At 37.3% G+C, this 13,062-nt stretch overlaps 1 protein-coding gene across 1 annotated transcript in view; it reads right to left on the bottom strand.

Moving 5' to 3' along the window:
- Window positions 1-256: 256 nt before the first annotated feature.
- The window catches only part of nrbp2a (nuclear receptor binding protein 2a), a 47,984-nt gene continuing 35,178 nt past the window's right edge, over window positions 257-13,062 (bottom strand). Inside the window, exons 9-19 of the mRNA XM_083541777.1 lie at window positions 12,397-12,480; window positions 12,182-12,237; window positions 11,984-12,079; window positions 10,628-10,760; window positions 9,511-9,613; window positions 9,380-9,430; window positions 9,155-9,290; window positions 8,951-9,004; window positions 8,797-8,860; window positions 3,227-3,282; window positions 257-3,083 (exon numbers count right to left, since the gene is read on the bottom strand). Coding sequence (XP_083397903.1) covers window positions 2,985-3,083; window positions 3,227-3,282; window positions 8,797-8,860; window positions 8,951-9,004; window positions 9,155-9,290; window positions 9,380-9,430; window positions 9,511-9,613; window positions 10,628-10,760; window positions 11,984-12,079; window positions 12,182-12,237; window positions 12,397-12,480 — 932 coding nt within the window. The 3' untranslated portion in view covers window positions 257-2,984. The remainder of the gene's footprint in view (window positions 3,084-3,226; window positions 3,283-8,796; window positions 8,861-8,950; window positions 9,005-9,154; window positions 9,291-9,379; window positions 9,431-9,510; window positions 9,614-10,627; window positions 10,761-11,983; window positions 12,080-12,181; window positions 12,238-12,396; window positions 12,481-13,062) is intronic.

Below are 13,062 nucleotides of genomic sequence, written 5' to 3'. Positions count from 1 at the left end.
TAATTGATTATATTAAATCTAATTGAACATTATATAGCCTTCTTGTTTTTGAGCTTCTGCAGTTTGAATAAAATCAAGCCAAAGACCAGACAGCTAGACTAATAGCTGTAAGGGACTCGGTAACAAATATAATAATAGCCATGATGATGGGTTTGTGATTTCCACTGTTGCAAAAAAAAAAAAACCAATATCACACTGTACAAATCAACTTGCCATTGTGAAAGAAAGAACAAAAATCTTTGCAAAAACAAATGCATCTTATGATTCTTCAGATTTTATTGAGCAATTTGAATGTTGAACAAATTTTGACACCAATAAAAATAGTTCGCATAAATCAAAAAAAGAAAAATGTTCTAACCAAGACCTGGGGGGGGATGTCACCAATCGTTATGCAGATATATGGAAGTTACACAAGTTTATTTCTTGTTTTTTATTTTTTATTTCTTTAAACACTCCATCTACTTTTCGGAATGGCATGGAATAATTAGTATAATAGAGAATATATTTCCATGTGGGACTCCACTGGTATTTTTCTCACCTGGAAGATGATAAAAGGGCTCAAATATTTCAGAAGGATGTGGTGGTGGCTGTTCATATACTGCAATCCAAACTCACTCCTTTACCAAAAAACTTGGTAATAACATTATGACATGCAAAAGTATTTCTACAAGGATAAATTGAAACATTTAAAAGAAAAAGCCATTCACAAATGTGGTACCATCACAAAAATCTCCCCTGATGTCCAAATAAAAATTTGGAAATGTTTATATAATTGTACATTTGTAATGTAATGTGTAAAATTTATTTTCCATCATCCACTCCAACCTCAGCTGCCTGTATTGATTCCAGTGTTCTTCAGTATTCGTTTGGCATGTACATTTATGTAAACGGTTCTTTAATGCAACATCATACATTACAAATCCTGCTGCATATGTTACAAAAACTAAGAACAGACCTTTGAACCTCGATAGGGGGAGTCCTTCTCAGCCAACATGTCGAGTTTTATAATGAGTTAATTGTAGGATAAGATGTACATTATTTCACATTATAAAGTGTCTGTAGGCTTAAACTGGGAAGTTCAGTGCTCAGAAAATGGTGCTACCTTGGTCTAAATCATTAGTATGATGATGAGTGTTTCCAAGTAAAAAAAAATGTAACTATAATCTATTTGCAGTGTCATAAAATGTTGCTGCAAAACCATATTTTCAGGAGCAGTTTTCAATGCTCTGCTAATTTGGAATTCAGAAGATCCAATTATCCAATTTATCCAGCTGAGCAGTTGAAATAATGGGTCTCTGCTAGTTAGTAGTACAGAAGCTTAAACTGGTAATTATCAAAATTAACTCATATACAGTCACCACTGACTATAATAGAGCACACGTACCCCCCTGCAAATTCATACAATTATTCCAATAAGTCAACCATGTATCATTAAGTCATAAAATCATTGATGCAAGTATAGAGCTTCAGGCAATATTCACAATAAACATTAGAATAAAGGGGAAATTATATTAGTGACTAAGACCATGCCATGCTGTTGGTGCCATGCCACACGGCCTGGATTAAGAATTTTTAATTTGGTTTTAACAATGTAAGCTGATGAGAAAAATCATATGAGAACATACAATGTGTATTGAGGAGACAGGAAGGCGATGAGAACTTAAATAATCACTCTTTACAACTATAGTGAGCAGAAAAGCATCTCAGAATGCCTTTCCTCTTTGACCTCTCTTATCAACACGGTGTTTCACCTGCAGAACTGCTGTTAACCAGATGTTTTGTGGAAACTTTAGTGACTGCTGTGCAAACACCAGGAAATTGAAATAAACCTAGCTGAGATTATGTTTACGTTTTTATGATTTCATGAATCTCCTGGCTTGTATTTTGCATAAATTTGAATGTATTGCACCACTGCTACTTGTTTAGAAGACTAGATAATTTCTTGAAAGTGCAGGGACACAGTTGCTCCGATTTAAATGGCTAGTGAGCGTGAGGGTGTGCCCGTAGTGGAGAGACATACTCTAAGGAGATGACCCAAAAGGTATTAGGAATATTCAACACACTTTACACAAAGTTACAATCTTACCAATTCAGTTTAGCAAGTCTAAGGTTATTACCAGTGAAGAAAACAAATCTGTAGAAATCAAGCTCATGGATGAATGGCAATACTACTTTTGAAACATTTATGTCTTACTTAGGCACTTTGTGCTTGGTAAGAACCAGTCCTCTTTTTTTTTTTTTGCTATTTTAGATCTCACATTGGGAGAAGTAATCTAACTATAACAAAAGCAAAAGGGCACTTTGCTACAGTACTGTACATTCATCAGCTTCCTGGACACTTTCATCTTTGAGATATTTATTCAAATCATTTTTTTGTGTGCAGGGAATAAAACAAATCAAATATTTGGAAAGTTTTTCCTCACTATGAGATTTTAGAGTCATATTTTTAGAGTCTATGGATGATTAACAGTTAAACAATAAATAAATATGCACTGCATTTATAAAAAAAAAAAAAAAAAAAAAAAAACCTTGACAGTTTAAGACTCATGGGCTGGCAGACCCATGAAAATCATCTACTCGTACTAATAGTATCCTTTCTTGTTTCTTCCCGAAGTTCTTTTGTTCCTTAGACTTTACTTCCGTGGCATTTTCCTTGGCCACTAACTTCTTGGATGGAAGCAGGATATAACATCCAGCATGGTAAAAGAAAATCACTGAGAATGTCCACAAAAATCCATCAAACATATAAAGGAATACATGGCGGATTCATCACCGGTAAAAGAGCAACATGCCTGTCGCTGTTTTGGGATAATGGTAATGGTCAGTGTTCTTTATAGCTCTGCTACCATGGAGCTATTCAATTCCGTGCCCTTTAAAAAAAAAAAAAAAAAAAAAGTGTTGCACTTTTGGTAACTCTTCAGCTTCTTTTCTCTTTTAGCCCCGCCACAGCCAATTTCACAACAGCTTCACTTCCAATGTTCGACTCAGTGCATTAACACGATGGATGAAGGAGATGTGGAAGTCCCGCCCCAGTGTTTCCCCAGGGCCTCTTCCAAAAAGCATGCCAACTTCTCACAGTCATCCTATCCAACATCAACAACACAATCAATTATTCGTTAGTTTAACACACACACACACACACACACACACACACACATGCTCAAGACTGCATGTTCGATTCAATGATGTCAGACTGTTGTGTTATATAAAAAGCTATATAACCCACCTCGCTAATAAATGCATGGTGGACGAGCTCACTGGCCAGATCTCTGGGGTGGTCAGCTGAAAAACATATATCACATCATATTTAGTTTTGAATTGAAAAGTTAGGTAAAGATATGATATAATAATAATATATCATATAATAACTATGCAGTCAAATAGCATGATCTTTCTTATATAGTGCAACCTCGATACTCGCAGGGGTTACGATCTATATCTATGACCCCTCGCGAGTAACAAAAACTACTTTAAATAAATAATCAATTAATACAAACATTTTTATGTAATTTATTAGTACAAACTCTGTTTTGAAATTTGACTCCGAACTTTCGAGCCACTCGCAGCTTCTCACGAACTGTCAGATTTTTCGCGAGTTATTCTTAGTCTGATTCCAAACCAAAAGTCGCAAACTATCGAGGTCGTGAGTGTCAAGGGCGTAAGTAACGAGGTTCCACTGTTTATTAAAAATTTGCTGTGTTCAAAAGTCGAAGAACAGCCACAGCTAAATTTTTTATTTAACATTTCACTTTCATCTTCCAAACAAAAGAAAAAATGTAATAAATTTGTTTATGGTCTATAGCTGGGCAATATGACATCATGGCTTTTTATAACAATTTCCTATTATCTTTGTACAACAATAAACAAACTTTTATTGAACCTTTATTTTTTCTGCTTTGGTGGTAGAAAGATTTTAAATGATTGTAATATGTTTCTTTTTTTGCCTCATTACAGTATTCACAGACAATTCAAATTCTAAATCAAATTAATTATTTTTTTTTATTTTGAATTTATAATTAATACAATCAGTAAGGAGGTACATGATGTATTAATGAGGAAACTGAACAGTTCCAAATTGGCTAAAAATGTTTGTGATTGTGTAAATATTTGTTGGTTATATTTATTTTTGTTATTATTACTTTTACTTCCCGTGGGCTCGCCACCTGCAGGAGGGACCGTAGGGGACGGTGCTGTGAGGATTGGGCAGCAGTCGAAGGCGGGGGCCTGCTTAGACTGCTGCCCCCGCGACCCGAATTACGAATAAGCGGGAGAAAATAAATGAATGAATGAATTATTACTTTTACAACCTTCCCGTGGGCTCACCACCTGCAGGAGGGACCGTAAGGGACCGGTGCTAAAAGGGTTGGGCAGCAGTCGAAGGCGGGGGCCTTGACAGCCCGATCCCTGGACACGGAGAAGTGTCTGGGGAATCTGCTTAGACTGCTGCCCCCACGACCCGAATTACGGATAAGCGGGAGAATATGAAATTAAATGAATTACTTTTACAAGTCATAAAAAAATGTGTACCAGAACACAGATGGCTTTTTTTAAGCCAGCAATCATGGTAAGTGCACAATTGCTAGAAAGAGAGAAAGAGAGTTGGACTTTACAGCAGAAAATGCAAGAAGCTTGCGGCATCCAAGTGGCTTTTAACATCATAGCAGTTATGTGAACAGAAATCAGGACTACATTTGAACAATAGTAAAGCCCTTAAGTAAAATAAACCCATTTCGAAATCAGTGCAGTTTTAAGGCCAAAATCTCACATTTTTTAAAGACAGTAATACTGTTACACCCATAAACTGACACATAACAATTACATTTTAAAACAACATATTTTATATGTAAATAAAAATAATCTGCTCGTTCGCGAGAAGCTGCGAGTGGCTTGAAAGTTCAGAGTCACATTTCAAAACAGAGTTTGTACTAATAAATTATAGAAAAATGTTTGAAAATCTTTTTTATAATTGTATTATTTATTTAAAGTACTAAATGAAACATTTATAAGAAGGAATTCTTAATTCGCCATTTTTTGTTACTCGCGAGGGGTCATAGAATGTAACCACCAGGAGTATAGAGGTTGCACTGTAATATTATTTATATATATACAGTGAGGAAAATAAGTATTTGAACACCCTGCTATTTTGCAAGTTCTCCCACTTAGAAATCATGCAGGGGTCTGAAATTGTCATCGTATGTGCATGTCCACTGTGAGAGACATAATCAAAAAAAAAAAATCCAGAAATCACAATGTATGATTTAACTATTTATTTGTATGATACAGCTGCAAATAAGTATTTGCACACCTGAGAAAGTCAATGTTAATATTTGGTACAGTAGCCTTTGTTTGCAATTACAGAGGACAAACGTTTCCTGTAGTTTTTCACCAGGTTTGCACACACTGCAGGAGGGATTTTGGCCCCCTCTCCTCCACACAGATCTTCTCTAGATCAGTCAGGTTTCTGCCCTGTCGCTGAGAAATACAGAGTTTGAGCTCCCTCCAAAGATTCTCTATTGAGTTTAGGTCTGGAGACTGGCTAGGCCATGCCAGAACCTTGATATGCTTCTTACAGAGCCACTCCTTGGTTATCCTGGCTGTGTGCTTCGGGTCATTGTCATGTTGGAAGACCCAGCCTCGACCCATCTTCAATGCTCTAACTGAGGGAAGGAGGTTGTTCGCCAAAATCTCGCAATACAAGGCCCCGGTCATCCTCCCCTTAATACAGTGCAGTCGCCCTGTCCCATGTGCAGAAATACACCCCCAAAGCATGATGCTACCACCCCCATGCTTCACAGTAGGGATGGTGTTCTTGGGATGGTACTCATCATTCTTCTTCCTCCAAATACGTTTAGTGGAATTATAACCCAAAAGTTATATTTTGGTCTCATCTGACCACATGACTTTCTCCCATGATTCCTCTGGATCATCCAAATGGTCATTGGCAAACTTAAGACGTGCCTGGACATGTGCTGGTTTAAGCAGGGGAACCTTCCGTGCCATGCATGTTTTCAGACCATGAAGTCTTAGTGTATTACCAACAGTAACCTTGGAAACGGTGGTCCCAGCTCTTTTCAGGTCATTGACCAGCTCCTCCTGTGTAGTTCTGGGCTGATTTCTTACCTTCCTTAGGATCATTGAGACCCCACAAAGTGAGATCTTGCATGGAGCCCCAGTCCGAGGGAGATTGACAGTCATGTTTTGCTTCTTCCATTTTCTAATGATTGCTCCAACAGTGGACCTTTTTTTACCAAGCTGCTTGGCAATTTCCCCCTAGCCCTTTCCAGTCTTGTGGAGGTGTACAATTTTGTCTCTAGTGTCTTTGGACAGCTCTTTGGTCTTGGCCATGTTAGTAGTTGGATTCTTACTGATTGTATGGGGTGGACAGGTGGTCTTTATGCAGCTAACGACCTCAAACAGGTGCATCTAATTTAGGATAATGTAGTGGAGGTGGACATTTTAAAGGCAGACTAACAGGTCTTTGAGGGTCAGAATTCTAGCTGATAGACAGGTGTTCAAATGCATATTTGCAGCTGTATCATACAAATAAATAGTTTAAAAATCATACATTGTGATAAGTATTTGAACACCCTGCTATTTTGCAAGTTCTCCCACTTAGAAATCATGGAGGGGTCTGAAATTGTTATCGTAGGTGCATGTCCACTGTGAGAGACATAATCTAAAAAAAAAATCCAGAAATCACAATGTATGATTTTTAAACTATTTATTTGTATGATACAGCTGCAAATATGTATTTGAACACCTGTCTATCAGCTAGAATTCTGACCCTCAAAGACCTGTTAGTCTGCCTTTAAAATGTCCACCTCCACTACATTTATTATCCTAAATTAGATGCACCTGTTTGAGGTTGTTAGCTGCATAAAGACACCTGTCCACCCCATACAATCAGTAAGAATCCAACTACTAACATGGCCAAGACCAAAGAGCTGTCCAAAGACACTAGAGACAAAATTGTACACCTCCACAAGACTGGAAAGGGCTACGGGAAAATTGCCAAGCAGCTTGGTGAAAAAAAGGTCCACTGTTGGAGCAATCATTAGAAAATGGAAGAAGCTAAACATGACTGTCAATCTCCCTCAGACTGGGGCTCCATGCAAGATCTCACCGCGTGGGGTCTCAATGATCTTAAGGAAGGTGAGAAATCAGCCTAGAACTACACAGGAAGAGCTGGTCAATGACCTGAAAAGAGCTGGGACCACCGTTTTCAAGGTTACTGTTGGTAATACACTAAGACGTCATGGTTTGAAATCATGCATGGCACAGAAGGTTTCCCTGCTTAAACCAGCACATGTCCAGGCACGTCTTAAGTTTGCCAATGACCATTTGGATGATCCAGAGGAGTCATTGGAGAAAGTCATGTGGTCAGATGAGACCAAAATAGAACTTTTGGGTCATAATTCCACTAAACGTGTTTGGAGGAAGAAGAATGATGAGTACCATCCCAAGAACACCATCCCTACTGTGAAGCATGGGGGTGGTAGCATCATGCTTTGGGGGTGTTTTTCTGCACATGGGACAGGGCGACTGCACTGTATTAAGGAGAGGATGACCGGAGCCATGTATTGCGAGATTTTGGCGAACAACCTCCTTCCCTCAGTTAGAGCATTGAAGATGGGTCGAGGCTGGGTCTTCCAACAAGACAATGACCCGAAGCACACAGCCAGGATAACCAAGGAGTTACTCTGTTTGAAGCATATCAAGGTTCTGGCGTGGCCTAGCCAGTCTCCAGACCTAAACCCAATAAAGAATCTTTGGAGGGAGCTCAAACTCCGTGTTTCTCAGCGACAGGCCAGAAACCTGACTGATCTAGAGAAGATCTGTGTGGAGGAGTGGGCCAAAATCCCTCCTGCAGTGTGTGCAAACCTGGTGAAAAACTACAGAAAACGTTTGACCTCTGTAATTGCAAACAAAGGCTACTGTACCAAATATTAACATTGACTTTCTCAGGTGTTCAAATACTTATTTGCAGCTGTATCATACAAATGAATAGTTAAAAAATCATACATTGTGATTTCTGGATTTTTCTTTTTAGATGATGTCTCTCACAGTGGACATGCACCTACGATGACAATTTCAGACCCCTGCATGATTTCTAAGTGGGAGAACTTGCAAAATAGCAGGGTGTTCAAATACTTATTTTCCTCACTGTATATATATATATATATATATATATATATATATATATATATATATATATATATATATATATATATATATATATATATATATATATATATATAATATTACAGTGTGTGTGTGTGTGTGTGTGTGTGTGTGTGTGTGTGTGTGTGTGTGTTTGTGTATGTATATATAGAATGGTGAGCAGTATGGGGTAGTATACTGTAATTGGTTAATAATTTAGCAAAACAGAGCAATTTACACTACCGTCATATATAAACTTTACAGTGGGACGTGCTCTGTTTTAGTGATAAAAATAAGAAAGACAGGATCTTAAACTGGGCTTTGAAACTCCAAAAACACAGAAAAAATGCGTGCTCTAGAACAGAGACAACTGGACTCTGTTGACTGCTGGCGAGAGTAAGACATCTCACCAGGCGGGAGATGTGTACACCCTGGCAGCATCCCATAGTATCATATCGCTATGGTCATTGTAGTAAGATCGAAAAATCTTAAGTCGAACTATTGTAACTCAGGGACTACTAATATATAAATGCCTACCAGTGAATTATCTAGCTCAAATGTAACAATATAAATTATGTGATTATAATTTTGAATATTGAATTAGGTCTCTGAACGAGGTGATGTATGTTGACTTACTTGGAAGCACATCACAGCTAAGCTGGCGATGAAGTTTGTCATCCATCTTCAAAAACAAAGAGAGCTGAAAAACAAGAGATGATTTCTTTATATAAAGTCAAGTTGAGGGACAACGTGTCTGATTTAAAGTAATTGAGTTGTGTGTTAAACTTACATGACTCCTTGTGCCCTCCTCATTAGTCTCTAGATTACAGTGCATCTGGATAACCTGCAAAAAAGTAGTAACATTTATGAACACAAGACAAAATTTAGGAAAATGCATATTGGAAACCCATTAAACTCTCACAATGTAAAGTGTTCCACACAAATCAGAACTACTTTACAACTATAAGTTTATAAACTGTGAATTTTGGCTTACCTTCCTCGTCTCTGTCTCTTGAGGCTCCGGAGTTGGAGTCTTCACCGTCTCCATATGCTCCTGGGACAGAGAGAGGGCACGCGGAATAGGATGCGGCCGTTGAGACGCGAAGTTCATTAGGGGGTAGATGCCATTCCTGAGAATTATAAAAACACATTCAAATAGATTTAAAAACAATATAAGAGCACATGCCTTCATCTAGCCCTCTTTCCCTTCCAAACTTACTTAACATCCTCAAGGAACTTGTCCAGCTCCAACGGAGACACATGGGAGTACCTTTCAGATAGAAGAGAAAACAGTGAAGAGAGAGAAAACATGTGATTAGCAGAAATGTGGCACAGACACGAGTGACGTACTTTAGCTGGATTCCCGGTCGGTCACTGTGGTTTATCTCTGCCATGATGCCGTTTGGGTCTATAGCCTTGGTCTTCTCCTCTACACAGTTCTCAGGAAGCAGATCTGTTTTATAAGGGAATTATGGAAAAGCTCTTAAATAGTTATACAAATTTTTTTTTTGCATTAATAAACCTTTTACAATTTCTAGATGTTGCCTATTTATTTTTGGTTCGACTTGGGACTGTGGCAGATACAGATTTACGTTAATCAAACCAAACTTATGGGTTTATTCAAGACTTAATAACAGCTTGAACCCAATTTGGTGTGAGCCACAAATGTAAGAGTGGGAAAACCCTAAATGTAAATAAAATAAAAAAATATATATACTGGTTTAAAAAATTTAAAAATAAATAATAAATAAAAAATTTTACTGGTTTAAAAAATTTAAAAATAAATAATAAATTAAAAAATGCTTAATTGAATGTACTATCCATTTTGTTATGTTCGATCATATGATACGATCAACCCACTCCATTTAAGGGCTGTATTTACATTTGAACTTGCTACTCCTGTTGTATTGTTAGTTGCATAGAACGAGAAACACAAAGATCTGACTTTTAGAGTTTTACAACATAGTAGTGTTATTGATCAAGGTTAGTGGTTAGTTGAATTAGATGATAAACTATTAACGTAAACATTCAATTCATTTGTATTTGTATAGCGCTTTTAACAATGGACATTGTCTCAAAGCAGCTTTACAAAGATAATGTGGTAATAAAAAATGAATAAGATTGTTCTTTATAAGTGTAAGTTTGTCCCTGACGACTCCTTGAGGTGGCATGAGGAAGAAACCTTGAGAGGAACCAGACTCAAGAGGGAACCCATCCTCATCTGGGTGGCACTGAATGTCCATTTATTACAGCTAAACGAGGATAAAATGTGTGGTGATTGTGATCAAATGTTGTCCTGAGTCAGTATAGCAGGCATTTCATATATTACTAAACATCCACCAATCATGTAAGTACAAACGGGCATTACATTTAGTATCCGTTCCAACAAGATGAAATAACAAGAATAATGGCAAAAAATTCTCAGACGTTCAAACATGAATCATTCTAAGAATGTGTGTTCACTCACACTGGTTGCTGATAAAGCAGTGGGCAGCAAGCAGCTTCAAGGAGTGGACTTCAAACAGTACTCTGTGGAACAGCAGGTCATGAGCCGTCGGCCTTATCTTGGCCTCTGTTCGCACGCATGACTGCGTGAACTCCTGAGTAAGCATATAAGCGAATGAATTTGCTTTAATCATTACTTTCCCTCGTCATATGACAAAACAAGTTTATAAATATTTTAGTGTCCTTTCTATGACCTCTATTGTTTTATTGTTATATTCACATTCCTGTTTGACAAAGACGACTATTAAAACAAAAGCATTGCATCCTTCTCTTATTCTTGCAATATTTGAGTTAACTCCAGACTCCTGTTTAGGTAATAATACAAAAAAATATATAATTTCTCTTTCAACTTTAATAACCACTACTTTTAGCCACTGGATTCAGGATCTTATGACTGATCTTACACTAGAGAAGATTCGGTACTCCACTAAAAGATGTAGTCAAATGTTTTTTCTTCATTAGGCAGCCTGTGCCGACAATCATAAAGCAAATGGATCAGAACTGAATATTAGCTATTTAATAAGAAATTATAGTTAAATTATAGTATAGAATAGTTTAAGAGTGTACATATGATGTATGAGCAAGAAAATAAATATATATTTTTATTGTTCACTATAATTTCTGTTCTATTATATTTGTATACATATAAAATAAATAAATACATAAATAAAACAAAAACAAAAGTATTGATTGACCCAAATCAGTTCACAGCAAATTTACAGATTTAACCCTACAATACATTGAAAGTACATTAAACAACCAAGTTTCATTTTACATTTCTAAAATCTACATAAAACATGTCCACGATAAGGCACAAGCTAGTCCTGAAATGTACTGAGAACCTAGCGTGATACCAAGAAAAACAGATTCCTTTCCTAACCCCTCAATGTTTGGTCAGCTGCCTGTCCTGCTGTCCCTTTAAGAAAACTGCAGATGGTTAATGGAACGAAAATGAAAATCCTTCATGTTATACTGGCTGCATGCTAGGTTTCACACCCTGATTAGCATGTTAAAAGCTATGGAATAACCACTCTAGACTCTCGAAGCTGTAATAACCCTTCCTAACAGTTTCTTTTATATAATAACTAATCTCTAGAAAGTGTTCCAGAGAATGTAAAATCTAGTATATAATGCTGTGCTTTAAACACATTTTTGTTTTTTAGTAGCATGTCTAAATGCGTATCAGTTGCTAACAAACCATTTAGATGCTACAGGCTGATTGTTTTTGTATTGTAAATATTGCAGTAGTCTCCAATAGTACATTTCCTGCAGAACACACACATCCTGCTTATAATACAATTGTAAACATAGTGTTTACCCTCATAAGAGGGTCCTCCAGTGACTGTCCAGCATTTGCTATGGCCTCTTTAGAAACAGCAGTGTCCCCATTGGCCTGAATCTCCAGAACAGCCATCTTGATTAGAGTGACAGAACAGAACATCATCAGCCACTGTATTTGAGTTGTGATTGAGTAACAAGGTTGTAATTTTTCCAAGTCAGTTTTTAAGCTTTATACCTCCAAAGCACAGATTCCAAAAGAATATATATCAATAGAGTAGTCGTCCTCAGCAACTGCAGAGGCAAAAGCAAAAAGGAGAAATCAAACGCTATAACACTTTTAGGAGTTTACCAAAAAAAAGAAAGACAAAAAACATAAAAAAGTAAAAAATGAGAAACGAAGTGCTAGACAAATTGTAAGAGAGCTACAGGCTGATGTAGATGGACACTCACGGCCGTACTCTGGAGCAAAGTAGTGCTGATTGCGCATCTCGTCTCGGTGCTGGTGCACATTCCCATGGATGGCCTCTGGGAATACTGGGGGGGGGAAAAAAGCATACTAACAGACAGCCTCAACAAACACAAGATTGCCCGATTGCTTGTGTGTGAACATGAAGGCAGAAAGTCCATTTAAGCTCCAGCTGGTAATCATTTGTAAGGATTATGTACTAATAAACTAATAAACTAAGTACTAATCCACTAGACTAGACTGTTTACAGAACTCGATCCTTATTTACAGCAATTAAAGTTAAATAATAGGCTGTAACAAAGAAGCAAAATTCTGAGGTACAGCATTATGTAATACATGTGCGCATATGGATAATTATTATTATTTGCACATTGTAGATGATTTTGTTTTATTTTGTATAGGATGTATACGGATGCGGAAGCCCATAGCTATTTCCGCATGACAATGCCACCGTGCAGAAAGCCAGCTCCATAAAGATATGGTTTACATGGTTTGGAGAGGAAGATCTTGAGTGGCCTGCTATCACCTACATCAGTACATGACTTTTTCTAACACCCTCATTCATGAATGAGCAGAAATCTACACAACCTCACTCCAAAATCTAATGAAAGATCTTTCCAGAAGAGTTGGTTAAAACTGCAAATGGGGAC

The sequence above is a fragment of the Silurus aristotelis genome, assembly GCF_946808225.1.
Source record: "Silurus aristotelis genome assembly, chromosome: 5".
NCBI classification, from domain to species: Eukaryota; Metazoa; Chordata; class Actinopteri; order Siluriformes; family Siluridae; genus Silurus; species Silurus aristotelis.
Note: the sequence above shows the minus strand (reverse complement) of the source record. Positions and strands in the feature narration are given on the sequence as shown.